Genomic DNA, 24,201 nt, shown 5'->3' on the forward strand with positions numbered 1-24,201 from the left:
CTCCCCTCGCACGTTTTTACTCCCACATACAGCATACGGCGTGCGGCGACTGCGTTATCGTCCTTGGACTTTATGCGAAATGTCTATGAGCCAAAACCAATTTTAGGACGACAACGCGTAATAGACACCATTTTATATAGCAAATACGGATCTCAAGGGCCATACTATTGCTGGCGGAAACCGAAAATGCGTCATAGTTGTCGCCCCCGGCACTTTGGGCGGCCAATACCATCATCAAGCCACCAAGCCAAGCGACATGAAAAGTCAAAATAGACGCTCGGGCCGGCGCAGGGTGACAGTTCACAACATATGGTGCGGGAACGGTCCTACAGTTGCGACGCAACAGCGGGGTTACCAATGCATCGGGTTGTATGGGAGCTGTGCCTAGACCGGCCGAAAATGACGTAACAGCCGGGAAAACACAGCCCCCGGAAACGTAACAGCGGGGTTCTACTGTAACACTATACGACGCCATCTTGACGCTCGCTCTTCGTTTCCGATGCCTTGTGCTTGTGCGAAACGACACGCGTCCACGCATCTGGTACCTGGTGTGACTTTCCAAGGATGAGTGCTTCGACGAAAACAGAAAACGGATGCGCGTTGCAATTGAGGGCGCGTTAGAATCGAGTAAATACGGTAAGCGTTTCTTTTTCGAATTTTCGTGCCGAACCTGCATATAACGAAATCCTCTTTATAACGAAGTTTTTTGGGGAATTTGTCAATTTCGTTATATCCAGGTTGAACTGTATGCAGTTGAGTAAACGACGTAGGATGCATGCGCAGATTGGAGCAAGATTTCCATCGTTTCGATCCAATGCTTGTGCACTTGTCTGGATGGGGTCCCTAACTTGCAAAGATGGAAAGGGCAAACAGTGTATTTTAAGCGTGGTGTTGCGCAAAAGGCAAGTTGTTTAACATATTTTACAATACCAGAAGTACACAAAACCTGTTTACAGACTTTTCTATCGTATTATGGTTCAGTCTACTAGAAATTTCGTGATGATCGAACTTGCGAGAGCATTTTACTTTCAGCCATCGTGTGGCCTGCATCGTGTGTTGTCGTGAAGCGCAGATGCTGCATGCAACCCTGATGCCGGCAGTTTAGGCTGCGCTATAAGAAAACAGCTGCATGCTTTCTGCCTACAAACGAGTCAGACCCATTCCATCCAGTAAGCGCACACACTGCGAGTGATGTGATGTGCTTGGCCCAGTTGGTGTGGCCTGCTACAGATGGCGCAATGTGTCCCGTGCAGCAGGTAGCCGCACTGACATCATCAGCTACTGGATATTTCACAGCATTGTCTACTTGGAACAGCCTCCTACTAGACGTCAAGCGCTCTTCTTCCTTAGGTGTCTTCAAGAAAACCTTATTCACTTTTCTACTAGAGAACTAAAATTGTTCACATATCTAGTGTAATCACTTCACTCCGGCTCATTTCTCTTTCGCTTCTTTTTCCCGTATATGTTTTAAAATTATGCACTTAATAAACGTTATCGTTTTTTTTTATTGTGAATGCTTTAGCTACTGTCTTAGTTGTACTAATAGTTATTGACTTTGTTACATTTGCAGTTTGTACTTCATTTACTTTGCCTAATATTCCACTTAGTGATTACTACACTGCTGTTTTACGCTGTATATTTGCACAAATATATATTTTCTGACAGGAAGTCCCCTTTCAGCACTTGCTCTGGGACCTCTTTCTGTATATTTATGTAAGCATGTATTCCACTTACGAAATAAATAAACTGAAACTGACTTTGTCTGCTTCCGTTTCGGGGAGCCTTGTTGTTTTGCTGTCTCCCCACGATACGCAATTCATTCAAGACAGAGCCCGCTGGTGTGTTCAGTCGGTCTGTTACAATGTTTATGTGACCTCATTAAACCGTTTCCCTACTTTGCGAGTCTTCCTGTGTTTAATGCCCAAGCCTCACATCACAACACTGTGGTTTGCCTCCGTAGGAAACCTAACTGTGAATCTGTTTGTTTATTTATTTATTTATTATACCCTCAAGGTACATTTCTAACTGCAGAGGGGAGGGGCAAAGGTAAGAGGTAAATATAGAGGCAAATAACACAAGCTTGACTATAGACACAAAAAATAAACAAAATACAAATAAGCAAAATACATTCAAAGGAAGGGTCAAAGACAAACACGCGGAAGTTCATGTAAAATAAAAAAGAAAGAAAGAATTGTCTCGGAAGTGTCAGATAAGTAACTCAATGCAATACATGGCAAAATATGGCAAGCATAAGCAAAATAAGGAAAGCATGACACGCAAAATGGTAAGAATGGCAAACATGTTAGTGTAAACTGCTTATAACGTAAGTCGCCGGAGTCGTGAATATCTGCACTATAAGACGCACTATAACCAAAACAACGATTTTCAAGCCCTGGACGTATGAAAAACATGTAGACCAAGCAGCCGCGCGTATCCGAGAATCGAAGTGTGCAACTGGGAGTTTTGCATCCATTTAAATTTACGAACGTTGAAAGGTTAATATCCAAGTACCCACAATATTCGCATGAAGCAGACAAAATGAAAAAAAAAAAAAAAGTCTCAGTTTCGCCCAAAAGGCGAAGCATCAATTGCGATAGCAAATTAGTAGAGAGCTATAAGGAGTAGGGATAGTAGTTTTTATCGGCTGTATAAACTTGGACACATTCGCTTACTAACTGAACTAACAAGCGTGGTGTCAGAGTGCACAAGCAAACGTGAATAGATCACACTCGATGACCGCTGACAACCACTGTCAAAACGCGGCCGCTGTAGCGAGCGAAGGTTCGTGCGGTCTATCGCTTCAACGGAAACTGAGCAGCGAAAGCACATCGCATACAGAGGTCAGAGCGGTGTGGAGATCACTTTCAAGATACAGTGCACGCGACAACACCGACAGCCGGCACAGGCGTGAACGCATTTGTTGGCAGAGTAGAAGCCGCCCCCCCCCCACCCCCTTCCTCCCGTGCTGCCTTCCCGCTTTGCTCCTTTCGCATGGGAGTTTGCGTCGCCAGTTCCCCTTGCGTCCGGTTGCAAGATACGCATTTGGCAGTCACCGTGAATTCAAGCGCCGCCACCGCTTCGCATTCCGTCGCGGCGGAGAAGGTGCTTTGGTTGCTGCTTCCGCAAAAATGACAAAATTTGGGGCGAGAGAGAGAGAATCTCTAGGTTGTCGGCAGGGAAAATTCGTTATTTCGAGGGGGTCTCCCGCTGCCACTTCGTTACGTAGAGGTCTCAAATACATGTGCTTCTATGAAGTAACTGCGCGGAAAAGAAAAACTTCATTATATCCAGGAATTCGTTATAAGCAGGTTTAATTGTATACATTTTATATCTGTTAAATCCGTGAACATTATATCGAGGTTAGACTGTAAAGGGCTCGATATACTCCGACGTAACATCGACGCGCACGCATGCTGGGCACAACGACGCTACGTGAACAAAACGAGAGCACGCTATAGTCTGACGCGAGGCGCGACCGACGCGACCAGCGTCCGTTGGTGCGGCCCAGCGGCAGCCAGCGGGAAATGCAGCATGCTGCATTTCGCGCTGATGACGTTACCCAGACTGCACTGCGTCCGCATTTCCGCGAGCAGGCGGTGCGGCGCTCTGCTCTACTGAGCATGCACTGCTTTGGCTGCAGCCGCGGCGTCGGGCCGCGTCGCATTGGACTATAGGGCAGGCGTATTTGCGCCTGGTGTGGCATCGCTGACATGACGCGACGAAACGAACGCTGGCGCGCACGCATGCGTTGTGAACGTTGGAGTATAACAGAGCATTTAGACCTTTGACTAGTCTTGTGGCCAAATCGACAGGCACTCCCAGCCTGGAAAACTGCTCGCGTTTGAAAAGAGAAGCTTGAGTGATGATGCCACAATGACGTACCTCCGAGTCTAGCTGCAAGTGCGAAGCAGCGAAGAGCACGCTGGTCTTGAGGAATGCCTGCAGCTTGGCCGACAGCTGGGCCAGGGCCTGGCCACCGCTGGGCCCCGTGGCCTCAGCGATGGGCCGCTCGAGCTGTGACTCAAGCTGGGACAGCCGCACGCTGCAAAGTGGGCGGTGAGCATGCAGCTTAAACTAGTTTAGTGCAGTAAGAAGTTGATCATTGAAAGAGAAAATGCAGGCCAGACTGCATGTTTTGAATTTTACACAGATTTCAGTGATTGTGGAAGTTCTTTAAATGCTCTAAATTCAGTTTTTGGTTCCTTTAAATAACAATGTAGTTTATGTTTAGCCATAAAAAATTTAGTCCGTGCAGATTCCATCAGAAACATCATAGGAAGCTGGTGTGCGAACTTCCCGAAGCAGCGTTGACACCTGTCTTTCATTCTGTTATCTTTGCTGGTTTTCATGGGAAGAATGGCTTATGGGTAGGTAACATCTCCTTAATTTGACTCTCGTTAATTCAACAACTTGAATAATTCAGATGCACCCTCTGGTCCTGGCGAGTGCATGTTTTCTTTAGCGGCATTAAGCTCCAGCTAATTCAGACATTTGGCTGTGTGCCGGTTACTTCGTAGAACCCTCGGAGTAAGAACCTCACTCCGAGGTTCGCAGGGACCTCATTCCGAGGTTCGTAGGAACCTCACTCCGAGGTTCCTAGGAACCTCACTCCAAGGTAGAACCTCATCACATCAATGAGGTTCTACAGTATGTGCTCTAGTGCGGGGGAAACAAATAGTAGCGGAAACTGCCATTTGTCAGCAACCAGTGTCTGGCAAACGCCAGACATGAAGATGTGCCACGTGGCTGTATGATTACCGAGTAAACCCATTTATCAATAAATGTGTCTCTTTAATTTCAATGTTTTACCGCTTTTTTGATCGCCTACTGGTTAGACGGTAATATAAGAAGTTCCGCCATTTCACAACACACCGTGACCTAGATTTTCTATAGAAGGGACTTCATATATAACAGACCTCTTTCGCTGGTTTATCACAGTCCATTCTTGTTCTTCTTTCTGTGTTTTTTTTGTGCCAAAAGCAGTTCTGATTATGAGGCATGCCATAGTGAAGGGCTCTGGATTAATTTTGACCACCTGGGGTTCTTTAACGTGCAGTATAATGCAATGTGTTTCGCCTTCACTGAAATGCGGCCGCCGCGGCCGGGTAAGATCCCGCGACCTCGTGCTCAGCAACGCAATGCCTTAGCTGACTGAGCCACCGCAGCAGGTCTATCACAGTCCGTTGCAACCTGCGTCAGTTGCATTGCAAAAGTGTAGTTAACTAATACAGCCCAACCTATTTTGCTCTCTCATGTTTGAATGTGCCCTACCACCTTGTTTCATCTAGAACACCAGACCACGTAGGATTTGCGGGGATATTTTGCTGGCCTCATCTGCTTTGTTCTGCTGTTGCAGTGGTGCGACGATTAACTTAATGCTCACAGTTTCTTGACTGACCTCACTGCAGGTCGCAAGTATCTTCCGGTTTAATGTCAGGGCAAAATCTGAGTGCAAGTGAGTTTAACTGCAACAGTGCATATGCTCCCCATTTTGTACATTCACACACAATCTATATAAGCTCCCCGATACAAATCTCAGGGGTTCAAACAAAAACATTTGTATCGCCGACAAGAGTTGCAATGTGCATGTTTGGGTGTGTGCAAAATTTGCTCACCACTGAAGAGGTGCCCCACAATCACAATCTCTATTTATTAAGGCGCGGACTACGAAAATGTAAAGCTCTTCACACACAAAAAAAGAGAGGGAGAGGCAAGATAAAAAAAGAAGTAATTTGCAGCCTTTAGGATGAGCAGCACGAAGCTTCACTGCAGTACCAGGCACCTCTGGCAGTGCAACCACAGCTACTAAGTCGAGGTGTAAGAGCGCATATACAGTACTAGTCCCAAACTTGATGCTCGCTTTATTGTATCAACATGAGAAAATTAAATCAGTTTCCCCTTTTTATGCTGTATTCTCCAAAACACGCACAGTGGTATTTGTGACAGTATCTGACTCAAATTTGAAACTGTAAGGCGTCATGACTCGTTATGAATTCATGGTTGCTAACGCGCTGTCAATTACACTCAATAAAAACAAATAGTTAAATCTCGATAATTCTAGCTCGAACGAGCCAAAAAATTAGTTACACGGAGTTTGAATTAAAGGAAGAACTAAAGGAATTAAAGAAGGATATTAAATAAAAGCTTCCAACTCTGCATTGTTCAATAACTAGAGCAGTGTCTTTGCAAACTTGTCGATCGCCCAAAGGTTGTAGTTTCCAGGGAGGTGCGGACTTATGTGTAGCGCTGCATTATGCAGCGCACGTGCACCGAGCTAACACGAGCGACGAGTTCTGGAAGTGTGGCGTCAGGGCAGTGCGGCACATACTTTCGTGAAGCTAGACTTCTAGGCAAACTTTTTGATGCTGCAAAGCTGCACCTCAAGGCAAAATTTGCATATAATCTTCACCCCGACTTTACTGTTAAATTTTCGAAATTTGGTGCAGGTTATATGCGCCAAAATACGGTAGTCACCTCCACTAATTCGACCCTGGCGGGACGGACAAAATTGATTGAATAGAATAGGTGGATCAAATTAAACAAGATGCAGACAAAATGCCAAAATACACTGCCGATCCATTTGGCAGTATTTTCTCGATCGTACCATGCCCCCGAATCAAAGTCGCGCCCGCTTTCAATGTGTCCAAAGTAGAAAACTAATGTAGAAATAACATTAAAGCCCTAAACAAAGTAGGAATATAATTTGCACCTGATATTTTAGCAAGAAAAACGGGCAAGGGTCTAATATGTGTTGCATAACAGCAACTGGTTTCCTAAAGCCAGCTTCGCCACAATACATCTATGCTAAGCGATAAAGAATACGGAAGCCACAAAGGTGGGTTTCGTATAGTGTCCGCGCAGGCAATTGCACCGCACAGACAATTTTCAATCCAATTATCTTAAAAAAAAAAGAAATAACTTGCACATCCCATGCACATGTTGGAATCTATGTAATGCAAAGCTTTCGTGAAGCTGTAACTGAAATGCTCTAAATTTGCCCATTTAGTTCTTTCGCCTTTGGCGTAAAGGAAGCTGGAGCTTGCATGTGCTCTCGCGCACCAGTGGCTTCACTTGTACGGTTACAACAGCTTCCGCGAAGTGCCCGTTGGCGTGCCAAAGATGATGAGCCACTGGCATGGTTGCAAAACCTCGACCGTTGCTCCAGGATACTTAAAATGGTTTTAAACATAATGCCGTAGGTTTTTTCGCAATACTCACAATATCGTGCGAATGTAAATCTCACTCTCTTTCGGACTATCCAGTCTACAGAAGTACACAAAATCGCCGCTCGGCAAGTGTTCCCTTGCAGGGCCTCTTTAAACTTGTCACCTGCCTGCCACCCCAGAGCCTGTACTCTTCAAGCTAAACATTTCGACAGAATTACCTGTCTGGTTGGGAAAATTGATTAAGACTTAGAGATTGACTCCAACCAAATAAGGAAATTTACTAGCCCGACATTTCGGAACCAATTGGTTCCGAAACGTCGGGCTAGTAAATTTCCTTATTTGGTTGGAGTCAATCTCTAAGTCTTAAGCTGTACTCTTTGCATTGGCACAAACCCCCAAACATCATGCCTGCCACCACACCCTGTAAGAGGGCCCTCTGTTCCATTCATGTTTCCAACACCGTATGTACATGTTTGATGGTAACCTCAGACTGTGCTTGCTTACACTCAAGGAAAGTGAACAACCACATCTTCTGTCAATGTGGGAAGGGTGCAATAGTTTCTAGATTCAGGAATACAAATGCTGAAGAATCTAAGACTTGGTGGACTAGAGAGGTACCTCTTCTGCTGGCACTTTGCAAAGAGCTTGGCACACCGCTGGTAGAGGACGCGCGAGGTCTCTAGGGCCGCTTCGAGGAGACCGCGAAGGCGCCGCATCTCGGCCTCGGACTCTAGCTGTGCCTCGGCCAAGGTGGCACGCTCTGCCTGCAGGAACTCGCAGCCTTCCCGAGCCTCACCAAGTTGAACCTGCACATGCCCAATTCGGCTGGTACAATGAGCCTCTTCACTTGTTTCTACGAAACAACTTCGTGCGTGTCATCTCCCTCACTGTGCTCCAGATATGTAAAACTGGACAATGCCAAGTGGCACTCACTTTACTCTTTTGAGTGTCCCATTTCCAATTGCAAAACAGCACCAGGTAACCGCACATCAAATTAGCTCCGACTGTACTATCCCACACACCAAAACAGCACATACTATGTGATGCACATGGTCACCTGCAGGTCGTGTACGTGAGAGCGCAGTGCCTCGTGGGTTGCCCGCTGAGCCTCCATCTGCAGCTGGTAGTCGTGCAGGGCATCCCGGCATGCCGCCACCTCTCGCTCGCTCTGTGCCAGGGCCTCGGACAGGCGGTCGCACCGGCCCCGAGCACGCGACAGCTCTGCAAGCGGCCAAGCAGGCACCCATCCTTGGCACTCTCCCAACAAATATTTCTTGCGGTTGGGTAGCACCCAACGTGCGCCGTTTTTTCCTTTGTGTTTGTTGCGGCACCCCATTAAATTTTGCAGTAAATTTTGTGAAAAATTTTCAGATATTCGATATTCGGAGTTTTTTTTCTTGATTGGAATGAATATTCGATTAGAAATCTCAGTATTCACACACCCCTGCTATTGATAGAAAAATATTTTCCATATCTTCACATACCAGAACTCAGCTGTAATCAGTGCTGGCACACTAATTTGGACTTCACTTTAATAACAGTACAGGGCACTACTGCATACCTTGATTTCTACGTGTCTCAGTTACTGATAGCTTGCTACATCCTTGTTATGCAACACTAGGAGACTCCCAAACTGCGCAGCATCGTGTTTTGTAAGCATTAAATTTTGCGAAAAATTTTCGGATATACAAAATTCTGCTTTTTTTTTTCTTGATATGATTCGACATTAGAACAGAAATCTACTACTCGGTATTCGCACACCCCTACTATGGAAGAAAAACTTGTTCAGTTTGAAAGGAGGCCTCTTTGGTAAAACAGAGGAAAGAGCACACGTTCTGCACTCTGTTCCCATGATGGGCCGTTGATGAAAAGTATGTGGCTGACTTGCAACAACTGCTAGCAGCTTGTCTACAGTGTGCGGTGCAATTCCTGTCTGCAGAATTCAGTTCGTCATGCGAATGCAACTTGCAGAACTCCTACAAATCATGGAGGTGCACCCACCGGTGTCCCTTTTCTCCAGCTGCGACAGCAGGTCCACCACGACTTCGGCCGAGTCATCCCCACAGTCACTGCCCAACACCTGAACCAAGCAACAAGGGTCAACAGTCACTTCGGCTCATGGCTTGCAAGTGAGACACACACAGCAGCTGTGATCCCAATCTAGTTCCAAGTGCAGCTTAAAATGAAGTCACGAAGAGATCGCACCTGTAAAAAAAACTCAATGAGCATGTCAGACATAGTATTGAGAGGACAGTTTGTGTCTTGAAATAGTGACAAGATTGACAACAGCTGGGTTTATCTTAGGGCCTTAGGGAGAGTGGTGATCTAAGAACATCACAGCACCCACACAGGGATGTGTTTACTTTAGCTATACAAGCTATTACACCTAAAATAACTCCCATGATTACTGCTCAGAATGATGACAAAAATGTTGATACAGTAAAACCTAATTAATTTGGGCCCCAAAAAAATTTCCGAATGAACCGAATGTAGAATTATCGAGGGTATCATGAAAACAATAAAATGCTTACTTCGTCAACACGCATTTACTGAATGAATTGGCAAATCCTGTTTCTATTTTGCACAAAAGCAGTGTGGAAGCTCCAATTCTCGTCATCTCGTGACTAATTAGCACTTGCAGTAGCGAAGGCTTTGCGACTTCCTTCGTGGTGCAGCTATAGTGTGCGTCTTCATCTGAGATACACTTTTCACTACCGTGCTCACATCCCAATTATATTATTCTTTACCAGTGAGATGGTCACCAACAGATAGTCCGTGCATCACGATGTAGCCAATGCTCTTCATCCTCGACAACTTTGCACTGAGTCAAAATGAAACTACTGTTTGCCGCAACCAGTGCAGATAAAACCACGGTCAGCATCGACATGATTATAGATGGCAACTACGCATTTATGAAGGCGTACAGCCGACTCACGTACCGAGTAAGAACGAAACTACTGTTTGCCACAACCGCTGCGGTAGAAATCGTGGCCGCTATCAACGCAATCACAGACGGCGACCTTGCAATTCTAAAGGCGCCCGGCCGATGCGCGCACCAAGTCAAAACGAAACAGTATACTGTTTGCCGCAACCGTTGTGAACGAAACTGCGGTGGCTATCAATGTGATCATGGATGATGACTACACACTTATGAAGACAATAAATGGAAGAATAAAGGCTTTAAAGGCACAAATAGGCACTAAGTGCTCCGGTGTTGCGGTTATTCATGTACGATTTCTGCTGATGACTATGGAGATGCGGACTGTGCCTCTTCGTTTTGGTTGGATGCCAACGCTGTTTCTGCTCTTTTGCATCGTACATTTGTGGTGCTCCGCACTCGCCGAAATCCGAGAGTTGCCCGAATTAACCGATGTGCGGCCAAATACATCTGAATTAACGAAAGTTTGATTGCATTAAATAATGCATACACCTGCCAGGACCAGAGGACGAGTCCAAATTACCCGATTTTCCGAATGGATGAAGGTCGGATTCACAAGGTTTTGATATACCTTTATTTTCAACACATGCAAGATGCGACGCGTCCTACATCATCAGTCAACTTTGATGTACAACCCCAATAGCAGCAAAAGAGCACCCAACTTGATGCAGGAATAATTATTTGTTGGGCTAGTAGGTCTTGCATTGCTGCTGAGGAAAAACTGGTGCAAATAAAAAGACAATGCACATAGACTCTGTATTCCCTTCCTGTATGCGTTGTCTTTTTTTGCACTAATTTTGGTCGTCAGCAACTTGATTCAGTTCTGCCTGATGTGCATGCAACCTGTGAAGCATCAGTTGCTCCCCCAAGAGAGCTTCTTGCTAGTAGCTGAGCTAAAAACACAGAAGCAGGATGCTTGCAGATGGTTCAGTCAAAAGGCGAAGGAATTCCTTCATAAGTAAGCACAAAGTGCTCTGCTGTGTCATCTTGGATGATTATGCAGGTTGTGAATTTTCAGAATGTTAATGAAGGCAAAATAAATTGAATAAACAAGCAGTGCAGGTTATCAGGATCCCCAACATCACTTCATGTGAGGTTGCACCATCCGCTGGCTGCAGGTTTATTGCTCAAGCCAATCTGTGACATTACAAACATAGCACCGTGCTCAAAGTGCAGCAGCTCAAGAGGGAGACTGCTGTGGATCACTGTCACAAATGCGCGTGTGCGTGGAATGCAGCCAGCCGGGGTCAGGATTAGCTCGAGCCCGCGCTGCCATTATAGCATTTTGTTGATAGGTCCATGGTACATTTACCACATTTTACTGTGTAATAATGTGTTCTTCAGTGTGGCTCAATTGCTAAACATTATTTTGTTCTGTGCATCTCCTCTGCCTGATGCGAGGGGCTTCGCACGGACCCTTCAATAAAGCAACCCGCTTGAAGGTGTACATGGAAGCCTTCACAGAGTAGTATTATGTGTGCAGCAATAAAGAGAGTAAATGCATGCAAAATTGAGGATTACCGTATTTCCTTGCCTAATGAACGCATTTAGTATTTTTAGAATAAAAAAGCATGTTCTTTTTTTCTTTTCCTCACTACACTAATTGCACCCACAACTTGCTGCTATGAGGGTCATCTACTCGGCTCAGCTGAACACCGAGCGCCATCTATCAAGTACCGTATTTTCCGGTCTATAAGTCGCAGGCCCCTCAAAACGTCAGTATTTCTGTTAAAAAACGTATATAAGTCGCATCAGTGTAAAAGATGCACCTACGCGTTCGGTTAGCAATTTAAAAAGTTACAGCGACGTTTCACTTCGTGAACACAGGTCACATGCAAGCGATAGCAATGATATGACACTACAAGCACATTTCTGCCAATGTGGTCACCGGGATGTTCCATCCATCGCGATGAATTCCGATTAAAGTCCAAGGGCGATAACATCGTGCCCACGCGCTGTGTGCTGTATGTGCAAGTGAAAGCGTGCGACTCGAGGGAGGAAAGTGGGAAGGCAGCACGGGAGGGAGAGGGGGAGCCTTGTACTCTGGTAGCAACTGCGTAGTTTGCGCAGCTTGCGTAGAACCAGCAGTTTGTGGGGTCAGTCGACTCGAGGTCAGCCTGCCGCCGCTTGCGTTGCTGCTCCGTCCTTCTTGCATGGCGCTCGGGAGCTCTATCACGAGAACCCGGTACCTCGATGGCGCACACAGAACCCGTAGCAATTAAGTGGCAGAAGAGGTCAACCCAGTGCGCTTCGCGTGGCCATAGCATCCAATCCGATTTTTACAACAGTTTATAAAAAAAAAAAAAAAATGTGTAGAAGTCGCACCGACGAAAAATTCAGAAAACAACAGCACCTTATAGACGAGAAAATGCGGTACATGGCAAGGCCTGCAAGATTTCACGCGCTGTGAATCTTAGAGGCCACTTTTAAATGTTTTCTAGTGCCACCTAGCACCGCCTGCGGAAAACCAGTATTCTTCCATGCACATGTTTCCTTCCTTGATGACTCCACGAAAAGCTTTTGAAGCACTGAGCACACACGGTATGATCTGGAGTCCCATGTGCGGTGCTGCATGCTAGAACATTTGCCGGCATGCAACGATCCAGGACACATGGGACGTGCATCCGAACGGGCGAGCGGCATGTCATACCAGTGTTAGACGGCCGCTTTTGATCATAATCAAGCCTGATCCGGAATGAAATTCTCAACTACGATTGGCTCCTTCCCGATGATTGTGCAAAGGAGCCAATCGCACCAAAAAATTTGATCACAATCAGGCTAAATTGCGATCGAAAGTGCGTCGTGTTACACCCACATTAGTTCCGCCCAAATCTAGCACCCTTGCTTCTACGCTCGAAAGACTTCATATCCTTGTAAAAAGTACAAAATAAACAACCTTGCACAATGCTGCTTCACTTCACATAAAAATTCTCAATAAAATGATGCCTGCCTGAGCGACAAGCACTGCATTGTCCACTGATGAAAACTAAGCTGACAGCAAGTGATAGGGTGGGTGAGCCTAGCTCGGCGGATGCCGCGACCGACTGCGCTTGAAATCCAGCCGATCCAGCCCGAGCTCGTCAAAGAGCACTTATTTTTGCCAACACAATTACCAATCGTGCACTTATGTCAGGCGTAATTAAATACGATTGGCCTACTCGGTGCTATCAATGCAAAAAGCAAATGTGCAAGGTAAGTGAGCAGCCTCGCTAAGATGGTTAGTGTGGGTTGTCCACCCTAGCATCACAACTCCCAATCTACCCAATGGCTTAGTACAGCGAAAGCTCGGTAATTCGACTCTCGTTAATTCAGAAAATAGTGTAATTCGGACTCGTCGTTTGGTCCCTGTGTGTCACTCTATGAGATTGGACGTTTGCTATTTCGGACGGATATGACTGCACATAAGATAATTCAGACAATTTAGGGCCGCTGCCAAGGCTCAAAAGCGAAACCTAAATGCAGCATCGCCATGGACATCAATTATCAACTTGGCTGGAATTGTGGCTGGATGGGCGCTTTTCCTTGTTTTGTTTTCACGTGTCGGTGGCCGTGCCATTTTCTCACTTTGTTACTGTCCGTGCGTTGCATCGTTGCACACTGTTTTATCGAGGAGTGTTGGATTTCGTGCGGCTCATTTATCTAACTTGATTTTTGTTGGTGCTTTTTTGTTGTGCGCCCGTGTGACTGCACTCTCCGCCGATGGCAACACCTGCGAAACGGCCCAAGTACGAGGCTAAGGACTTGGCCACCAAGGTGGAAATTTTGTGTTTCCTTGAAGATCGGGCTCTACCTAAAAAAAGGCCATGAAGAAGTACGACGTAAAAAGAAGTACTCCGAGTATGTACGTGAAAAAAGAGCAAATTCTTCAGGCGTTTGAAAGTGAGAAGTTCCGTGCGTCAAGAAAGCGGCTCCCAACAGCAGCTCACCCAGAGTTGGAAGAGGCCCTGCTTCAGTGGGTGATCAACTCGCGTAATACACACCTGCCGTTGAATGAACCCCTGATCATGGACATCAATGCGTTCAAGGCATCAGACGGGTAGTGTGCACGCTTCAGGAAGAGACATGGCCTAGTTTTCAAGACCGTGTGCGGTGAAAGGTGCAGTGAATGAAGACGTCGCCAACAACTGGAAAACGCTCAGCTGCTGGAGCACATCGCCGCCTACGATCCCAGTGATATATTTAATGCTAACGAAACGGCACTGTTTTTTAAGGCATTGCCAGACAAAACTGGGACTACGAAAGGAGATCCATGCATCTGGGAGAAACGAAGTAAGGAAAGAGTGACCGTGCTTTTATCTGCCAACATGACGGGTACAGAGCGCTTGCTGCTTCTTGTCATTGGAAACGCTCAAAAGCCACGATGCTTTAAGAACATTTCTGACCTTCCGTTGGAAAATTGCACCAACAGAAAGGTGTGGATGACAGAAATTTTTCGATGTTGGATCCAAAAGCTGGACCGAAAGTTTTCCGCGAAGAAGCATAAGGTGTTAATAGTGCTGGACAACTGTAGTGCATATAACAGTGCCACCGGACTGAACAACATCGAAGTTGTTTTTCTGCCGCCGTGAAGCAAGTGAAGACTAAGTACCCCAGGCACGTGCTGGAACGTACGCTCCTGTGTCAGGAAGTCGGCAGGCGGTACAACGCGAGTCTTCTGAGCGTCGTTAGCATTCTTGCACACATGTGGAAAAACACCTGTGCACGTCATTGCTAACTGTTTTAGACACAGTGGTTTCGTTGTGCCTGAGCCCAGCGATACTACAGTGGCCAAAGTGTCGCCAGGCGACAATGCAGATGGCAGCCAGGATTTTGGAGGCAGTGACACTCGCCGATTACATCGGCATTGATGACGGCGTTGCTACAGTCGGATCTCTTACTGATGAGGAAATTGTCAGGGACATGCTGCGCGGCGAAGGTTCTGAGGAGGAAGAGGGGCTACGCGAGGAGCAGCCCCCTCACACTGTGAAGGAAGCCATGGAGGCCCTCGTTGTCATGGAAGAATTTTGTTTCGACACTGCAGACAACATGTGAGCTGCTGAGCACTTGGAAGGACTCAGAAAAATAGTGTCTGCATGGATTCCTGCGTGAAAGCAGATGAGCATACGTGATTACTTTGTGCAGTAAAGGTATGTTCACGAAACTTCTGTGTTTATTGTTTCTATTTTGTCCATTTGATAATTTGGATATTCGGTTAATTCGGACATTTTTTTCGGTCTCTATAAATCCGAATTACTGAGCTTTTACTGTACTAGGCGCAGCTTGGCAGAACAGGCACACTTTCAAGATAAGTTTATTCAATTAGTAACTCTATCAAACAAGTTGTCGCCGATTTTTATGACACCGTGAACGGCGATACAGGCGAATGCCTCGACCTGGGTGATCGGAGCCGTGAGAAACTTGCCTGCCGGCACCGCCTCTTTAGAGGGAACTTCAGGGAATGTCACGCACCAGCCGCACTGTCTTTGGCTACGGCCAAATGACGATGTGGTTGTCGGACAGGATGGACGACGAAAATCTGCCTAGTTTGTCCCGTGCCGGGTGTCCAATCCGGTGCCACAGCATGACAAAATGCCTCGGATTCAGCTTTCGTTCTGGTGCGTTGGATGTCACATCAAATGCTGAATCGAAGAACAAAAAAATAGCTAAAAATTTTACGGCACCTAATGAATGCACCCCCAACTTTGCTTGATCTTCTCGGGGAAAGGAGTGCGTTCGTGACGGGAGTAAATATGGTACAGTATAGACCACTTATAATGTAACCACTTATAGTGCAGGACCGGATATAGTGCGGTCTTTTCAGACTCCCGTTAATTTTCCCATAGCACTCTATGTATACACGTATCACTTATAGTGCAGTTGCGGGAAACGAAATACCGGTTACAGTGCGGCTGCCTGGGAGTACGGAAGTCAGCAGAGACGGCGAACGCTCCCCTAAAACGGGCGCCCCAAGGAGTGCTCGAGGAAGAAAGAGAGACAAAGTGGAGGAGAAGGGCACGTGGTGCGAACGAACAGCCAGTGAGGCTGAAATCAGAATCTTCAGTGCGAGTCGTGAAATATCACGGAGCGCATAGCGAGCGAGGGCCACGAAACTGCCAAGGCCAGCCTAGCTCGCTCCACGATAACGGCAGTAAACGAAACTTCAGGTAGCGGGCGGCGTCGGCACAGCACGGGGAAGGGCGCACGCAGAGACCGTGGAATGTAAGGGAGGAGGGCGGCAGGGAAGCGGATTTTGCCTTGGCAACTCCGCCGCTTCGGTGGCTCCCCTCACCCTCCCTCATACCTCCCTCACTTACGTTTAAGCAGTCTACACTGTATTACAGTTTAGACCGCTTATAACGTAGGTAGCTGGAGTCGGGAATATCTGCACTATAAGTGGTACCGCACTATAACCAAAACAACGATTTTCAAGCCCTGCACGTATGCAAAACATGTAGACCAAGCAGCCACGCATATCCGAGAATCGAAGCGTGTGACTGCAATGGGAGTTTAGATCCGTTTCAACTTACGAACATTGAAAGGTTAATGTCCAAGTACCCACGATCTTCGCATGAAGCAGACGCAAGAAGCAGAAGCAAGAAGTAATTAAAAAAAAAACATGTGTCAGTTTCGCCCGAAAGGCGAATCATCAATTGCGATAGCAAATTAGTAGAGAGCTATAAGGAGTAGGGATAGTAGTTTTATCGGCTGCATAAACTTGACACATTCGCTTACTAACTGAATTAACAAGCATGGTGTCAATGCGCACAAGCAAACATGAATAGACTCGATGACCGCAGACAACCACTGTTAATATGCGGGTGTGGGGAAACGTGGCCGCCGCAGCGAGCGAAGGTTCGTGCGGTCTGTCGCTTCAACGGAAACTGAGCGGCGTAAGCACAGCGCATACAAAGGTCAGAGCTGTGTGGAGATCGCTTTCAAGATATGGTGCGCACGACAACACCAACAGCCGGCACAGGTGCGAACGCATTTGTTCCTCCTTTCCTCCCTCCCGCGTTGCCTTCCCGCTTTGCTCCTCACGCGTGGGAGATTGCGTCGCCAGTTCCCCTTGCACCCAGTTGCAAGATACGCATTTGGTGCCGCAGCATGGATTTTCCTTCCTCCATGTGCCGCAGCACAGCGTCGCCCCCCCTCCCTCCCTCCCTCCCTCCTTCCCTCTGATACCCCCACGGCCTTTCGCGCGATGGAAGGCGCGTTTGCTCTCCGCTGTGTGTTCGCTGTCCGTGAACGCGCGCGTCGCCCGTGCGCTTTCACTCGCACATACAGCGCGCGGCAATGATTTTATCGCCCTAGGACTCATGATCCATGTCTCATGCTCCTCCGCATCACCCTCGTTGAGCTCCTCTCCCATCGGTGGGCGCACCTCATTGAGAAGCGTGCTCGCTACCGCCCTTGTCGGCGAGATTTTCCTGCGGAAGCCGCATTATGACTGGTATTTCGTCTCACGCAGCTGCACTGTAAGCGGTATGCGTATACATGCGAGTGCTATGGGAAAATTAACGGGAGTCTGAAAAGACCATACTATATCCGGTCCTGCCCTATAAGCGGTAACATATAAGTGGTCTATACTGTATTGCTGCGGGACAATGTTGCCTCCTAAAAGGTGTACAACTGTGTTGATAGCACATGAGGCAAGAAATTTACGTCGGCGACAGCAACCACAGCACAATGCACCAGGGCAGTGCTCAGCGAGTACATCACACATAGAACAAAACCCACACAGGAGAAAAACACTAAAAAGCATGGGCACTGTTTCAGCATATACAGTAGCCGACCGATTTTCCAGACTCCGCCGCATCGACAAAGGACACGAGCCCTGGGTTCTGCAGGGCAGTCTTGAGTGCTCGGGCCCTGGCTGCGCCTGGCCTCGTTGTGTTGTGGGTGAACGTTCCTTGGGAATGTGGAGACTCGAAAGGCGCCCCTTTCTTCCTGGTGGAGGGGGACGGCACACGACTCCGCGGCCATGGTGGTGAGGCCCGCCATCTCATATTCGGCAGTCGAACTTGCTGGCAGACAGGCGAACGATCTGTGCCGTTTTCTGTGCTTCTACGATTTCGCTCAGGGTGTTGTGGACCTCGAGCTGCATTAGCTTCCCCGTGCTGGTCGTCACAGGGATACCGAGCACTCATTTGATGCTCTTCCTGATGAGTGCGTCAATCTTGTTCTCCTCAGACCGCGACCAGTTTAGTGTGGAAGCCACGTAGTTGATATGGCTCATGAGGAAGGCGTGGTAGATCCTTAGGAGGTTGGCTTCGCTGATGCCACCCCTCCGGCTCGTCACTCGTGAAAAGAGTCTGAGCATGTTCTCCATCTTCGCCCTCAGGCGCACGATCGTTTCCACGTTGCTACCCTTTGCGTTGATGACCAGTCCGAGCACCCTGAGATAATCAACCCTCGCGATGCGCTGACCCGTCTTCATTCTGAGATAGATCGGTACTTGATCCAGCGGCGTGTCGAACTTGCGGCCCTTTCTGTCGGGCCAATACAGCAAGAGCTCCGACTTGGTCGGCGAGAGGACCAATCCCGTGCCCTCGAGGAATTCTTCCGTGACGTCCAGGGCCTCTTGCAGAGCCCGCTCCACCGCTGCGTCCGACCCGCCGACGCACTAGATGGTGATGTCGTCCGCGTAGAGAGCATGATTGAGATTGACGCCCCCGATTCGGTCGAGTCGGACCGATAGGTCTCTCATGGCGATGTTGAAGAGCAGTGGGGATAGCACCGCACTCTGAGGTGTGCCGCGGGCTCCCAGCGCGTATCCGTCCGACTTGATCTTGCCCAACTTGATCGTAGCCTTACGATCCCTGAGGAAAGAGCTGACGTACGCGTGAAAGCGTTCGCCGAGGTTCAATCTCGACACAGAGTCGAGGACGTGCTTGTGTTTGACGGTGTCGAAAGCCTTGGCGAGGTCCAGCGCCAAGATGCCTCGGACGTCTCTCGTGACCACGTCGACTATCTGCCTCTTGATCAGTAGCATGACCTCTTGAGTGGACAGCGAGGGTCTGAAACCGACCATGTTCGGCGGGAGGAGCTGTCGTTCCTCCACATACCTCGATATTCTGTTGTGGATGACATGCTCCGTCACCTTGCCCACGCAGGATGTGAGCGAAATGGGTCGCAGACTGTCTATGGCCGGTGTCTTGCCTGGCTTCAGAATTAGGATCACTGTGCCCTCCCCCAAGAGAAAATAATTGTGAGGCTTAGAGCCGCTTAAAAAAATGTCGCAGTTTCGCCCAAAAGGCGGAGCATCGATTGCGATAGCAAATTAAGAGACAGCTATACGAAGTAAGGATGTTAGTTTGATCGGCCGTATAAAGTTGCAAAATATGCGCTTACTTACTAAATAAGCACAGTGTCACACGCGCACAGGTTACATGAACACATCTCGCTCGATGACCGCGGGCAAATTGACCTTCGCGCTGTCTATTCTCTCGCTTCAACGTGAACGTTGAAAAAAAAAAACAGCGCATACGAAGCTACTGGCACTTGGCGCACGCCCTTTGTACCCATCGCAGATCGCTTTGAAGATGAGTCCCCCGCGGGCGCACACTTCGGCCACATAGCAGATCGCTTTCAAGATACGGTGCCTGCGTGGCAGCTCAGTCGGCAGCAGCCGCAAGAGCTGAACGCTACTCCCCATCGTCTCTGTCGCCTTCTCCCCTTCCCCCGCGAGTGAACAAAGTCCACACGCCTCCGGCCGCCTTCTTCTCTCGCTTGCGCGAGATTAAATTGCGGTTGCCGGCTGAGCCTCGCAAGCTTTCACCCACACACAGCGTACGACGCAACCGAAACTTAAAAGAAAAAAAAAAAAAAACGGATTCTGCTTAAGTGATTATGACGATAGTGCTGAGCTGACCAAATAAAAAAAGAAAAAGCAAGTGCCACTTTTTGGAACGTTTTGTCGGCCAAGGAAGAGCAGGCATGGCTTCAGAGACGGGAGGATAGCGTGCGTGTACTAATCTTGAAGGCTATACAAGGGGGCACTGGAAGCCAAGCCAGCAGAAAATCCAACATGGCGGCCCCCAAGATCGGGTAGCGTAGCTCGGAGCGAGCAATTTAGTTCGGAAAATCGAACATTGGCACCTAGATTCGTCCGAAAAATCGGTCGCGAAAATGCATTAGCTCTATGCGAATCCTGACGGTACACCTATGAAGTCCAGAATATCCAACAAGTCCGAATTTTTGGAGTCCGAAAAATCCGTCGGCTACTGTCGTGCAAAATGCCCTGTCGCACTTATTGAGAGATGAGGAGCAGCAGTGGCAAACAAGGCTAGCAGTTGAACACTACACGATCACAGCACATTCTTTATAACAAGCTCCGTGTGTTGTCTGCTTCGCGCTGTTAACAACACGTGAAGTGTGCCAACTAGGCCATTGAGAGCAGAAACTCACCAGGTCCCAGTAGGCGCGCTGTGCCCTGCGTAGCTCCTGCTGCAGCCTCTGGGCTTCCAGGTGCAGCCCCATCAGGAGTGGGGAGTCGCGCACACACGGAGGCAGCTCCCCGTCCGGGGAGTCTGCCTCGTCCTCAGGGATGGGCGCCAGGGGACCCTTGGGGCCTGGCTGCTGCTGCTCCTTGCGACACTCGCGCTCCACCAGGTGCGCCCGCAGCCGGCCATATTTCACCTGCACACATGAGAATGCCTACTGCGACCATGTGTGGGACATTGCTCTTCGGAACAACTCAAGATGTTCCCAATACCAGAAAACACCATAGTGGCGCCTTCTCGTGCAATAAGACCTTATTACCGCAGTACTCGGAGCGTGCATTATAAGCGACGAGATGCCACTGCCTGGGCCTTTGTCTATTTCAAATCACATGGCCACCCATCTAAATGGCTTCACCCCAAATCTGCCTGTCCTTCTTGCAGTCAGAATAATTTTTGTGGAGTGTGCCCAGCAGTTCACACAGTGTGCCCAGCAGTTTTAGTTGGCTTTAACAGCCTCTGTCCTTGTTAACCACAATGGACCTTTTTCCAAAAAGCGACCCCTCTAGCGTCCGTCACTTCAACTAAACTTGACGGGCAAGACACATACACTCCCGCCGCTTCTCGCCTCTACGCAGAGCATGGTAGCGTTTGACTAAGCAGTCTCTTGCGACGGCCGTCCCTGCTTTTTTTTTCTTTTTTCCTTTTGTCGCTTGTGTTGTTGAAGTAGCTTCTCATTGTCCTGCTCAAGCGCGCGCGTATTTGCTCACATGTAGCAATAACACATTTTACATTTACCAATGCGACGGCAACATGCTGATGCAACGTGCAGACCGTTTGTAACCAAGATTTGAGAGATGCACCAGCTTTTATTCTTCAACAGCTTGGTCAGTACTTTGATTCAACTGGCGAAGGCATGTGTGATCATCAAACGCGTCGCGGTAGGACTTTCTTCGAGATAAACTCGACCAGTCGTTTGGAGTGACTCGACTTGGAGGAGGCGCTCAACATACGCATGCACGTACGTGCTTGCCCTCAATAGTGGGCATGCAAGCAGCTCACTATGATGAAAAAACAACATGCAAAACTTCTGCACACGTACTGCGAGTGTGCTGCAGGGCAAGTGTTGTTTTATCTCGAGATATGTATCGTATATGGCATGGTACTGGGGACTAAGCGGACGCAACACAGTACGGGGGGGCTAAGTAGAATGTAAGTGGATGCAACACGTTGTTTTGTCAGGCGCGTAAAGCTTCATTTGCCATCAAAAAGTAAGACTCGCGAGTTTTGCATAATGCGACACCGCGAGTGTGTCACTTTGGCCTCGCACGATGCATTCTGATCGGCTGTGTGGCGAGATTCTTTTCATTTGGCCCCACGTAATCGTACAGCTATTTCCGTCAGCATGAGGTAACGCTTTCTTCAGCCAATGCTAAAATCCGTGTGGTATACATACCCGTAGATTAAAACCTCGCCGTGACTTCCGAGTCAGTCGTAGGGCGAGAAGTGCAATAATCACAGTGCTAGTGTGGGTCTGTTACCAGAACGCAGGCTTCCCTCACTCAGCAAGAATTGCGTGATAACTCACTGATAACATGGGGTATTTTTTTATTTGACAGTGCGCTCCACTCCCGCACAATACGTTCACCACTGCACGCCGGTTTGTGCAATTGACAGTACAGCAAGTGCCCGGCATGAGATTCGTCACAAACGCTGCACCTATCGCTCGAGCGTTAGTTCACGGAGTCGTTTTCATCAACAAAAGTGCTTGCAGTCTTTCCCACTAACTACTAAGTGTTTCCTTTAACCAATATCCTCGCCCAGAACACGAGAAAAATTATTGTTCAGCCCCTCAAGCTCAGGAAATTGCCGTGGATCGTGCAAGGGTTCACGCACTCACTTCGCACCCCTGCCCTGCAATAATGGCGGCGCGGAATGCAGCTGGGGCGAGGGTACGCGCATGCGCATAGCTGAATTGGAAAAAGGTCCATTGATGAGTGTCCCAACAACACCTAAAGGGCCCCTCATCCGGCCCCTCTCATAGCAAGATTATTCAAGTTCTAAAAGATCTCGCCTGATTTCCTATGTCAGTCCGAATGCTAATGATGAAACCATTGCCAGAAATTATGTTAGCAGTGAAACATCGAAAAAGCTACAAAATGTCCGGAAAATTGGGTTGGTTTCCACATGGGCGACAATGCTACACTGAAATGGCACGTGTTTTATCTTAGGCAGCCGTGCACGATCAGGATATGTACAGCCTCTCATCAAGACACAACAACAACTATATGTCAATTGACTTTTTTTTTTAGAAAGATGTTTAAAGTGACTACAAACCCCAAGCATATTTTTTCTTCCTCAGTTGTACTCTCAGTTCAGTGGAGTCAATGTTGCCCTCTGCTCAATAGTGAACTAGGATGGTGAATTTTCTTTTTAATTGTGGGCTTTCAGGCAGATCTTGAGAAGGCAGATCAATTTATGTGACTCCAAAGAAGCTAGGCATTGTTTGCTGATAATTTTAGAGCGCAGCTCTTAACGCCCGTTCCTGTGTTCTTACCTCGTAACCAAGCGAATGAGCACAGCAAAAGATGAGAGCGCAGTGGGGAACGAAAAAAGTGGCAAGAGCAAAGAGGCGTGAGGAGGATAGCAGTGAGGAGAGGGCAGGAGAACCATGAGATGGAAAGCGGAGAGGATACGGCAAAAGCGTGAAAAGAAAAGCGTAGTGCGGCGACAATCGCTACGAGATGGCACCAGAGTAGCGCGCGTCATCTGGGAGGTCTGTCTGCGGCGGCTGCTGTGAATCGCGCCCACGCATTACACATGCGCCGTCTCTCGCGATCTCCAGATTAGCGGGGTATTCGCACCACAATTCGCGCCGTTTGCAATGTGCCCCACGAGACAGATTGTCTGCGCCAACCAATATACAGCGTAGACCGCTTTAACGTAAGTCGCCGGAGTCACGAATATCCGCACTATAACCAAGGTAACAATTTTCAAGGCCCGCACATATGCAAAACATGTGCACCGAGCTGCCACGCGTATGCGACAGTCGAGGAATGCGGCTAGAACGTTTGCATTCAATTTACAGTCGAATCTCGTTAATTCGAACCAAATCATGCGGCGGCGTCTCCGACCGGCATTGCTCCGGCACCGCCATAGAGTAAAAGCTTAGGAGACCCCCCTCAATGTCGCGCGCGAACAAAACAAAAAAAAAGAAAGAAAAAAAAAATGCGGCGGGAATTTCACCCTCTCTCAAATGGCAAGGTCGCCGATACTGCGTTGCGCCGGAACATGCGTGTACGTGCCGACGTCTCAGCCACCCTACTGTAGCCACGCGTGGAAAATGGCAGTGAACCCTTCTTTCTCCTTTATGCTTCCTCTACTTTCTAGTCACGAGTTGACTTTGCACGCTGCGGCTACGGCGCAGAGGGAAGCAGCGGCGCTGTCCCCGGCCGGCCAACGAAATTGCCCCCCACGCCGGCAAACGCCCGCTTCCCAATAATGGCAGAAAACGAAACTTCGGGGAGCTGGCACCGGGCCGGCTGGAGCAGCCCAGTGGCGGCGTCTGCACGGCGGCGGGCGCGCATGGTGACAGTCGAAAGTGAGGGAGCTACGAGGGAGGGCGAGGGGAGCCACCGAAGCGGTGGAGTTGCCGAGGCGAAATCCGCTTCCCTACCAC

The 24,201-nt window shown here is 48.3% G+C and overlaps 1 protein-coding gene across 3 annotated transcripts in view; it reads right to left on the reverse strand.

The window, feature by feature from the left end:
• The window catches only part of LOC119445352 (uncharacterized), a 170,118-nt gene that overhangs the window by 60,824 nt on the left and 85,093 nt on the right, over nt 1–24,201 (reverse strand). For all 3 annotated transcript variants that reach the window (XM_049663217.1, XM_049663218.1, XM_037709662.2), the window contains exons 5-9: nt 20,491–20,721; nt 9,168–9,246; nt 8,224–8,387; nt 7,785–7,972; nt 3,883–4,042 (exon numbers count right to left, since the gene is read on the reverse strand). In XM_049663217.1, the coding sequence (XP_049519174.1) occupies nt 3,883–4,042; nt 7,785–7,972; nt 8,224–8,387; nt 9,168–9,246; nt 20,491–20,721 (822 nt within the window). The remainder of the gene's footprint in view (nt 1–3,882; nt 4,043–7,784; nt 7,973–8,223; nt 8,388–9,167; nt 9,247–20,490; nt 20,722–24,201) is intronic.

Source organism: Dermacentor silvarum, chromosome 3, assembly GCF_013339745.2.
Source record: "Dermacentor silvarum isolate Dsil-2018 chromosome 3, BIME_Dsil_1.4, whole genome shotgun sequence".
Taxonomy (NCBI): domain Eukaryota; kingdom Metazoa; phylum Arthropoda; class Arachnida; order Ixodida; family Ixodidae; genus Dermacentor; species Dermacentor silvarum.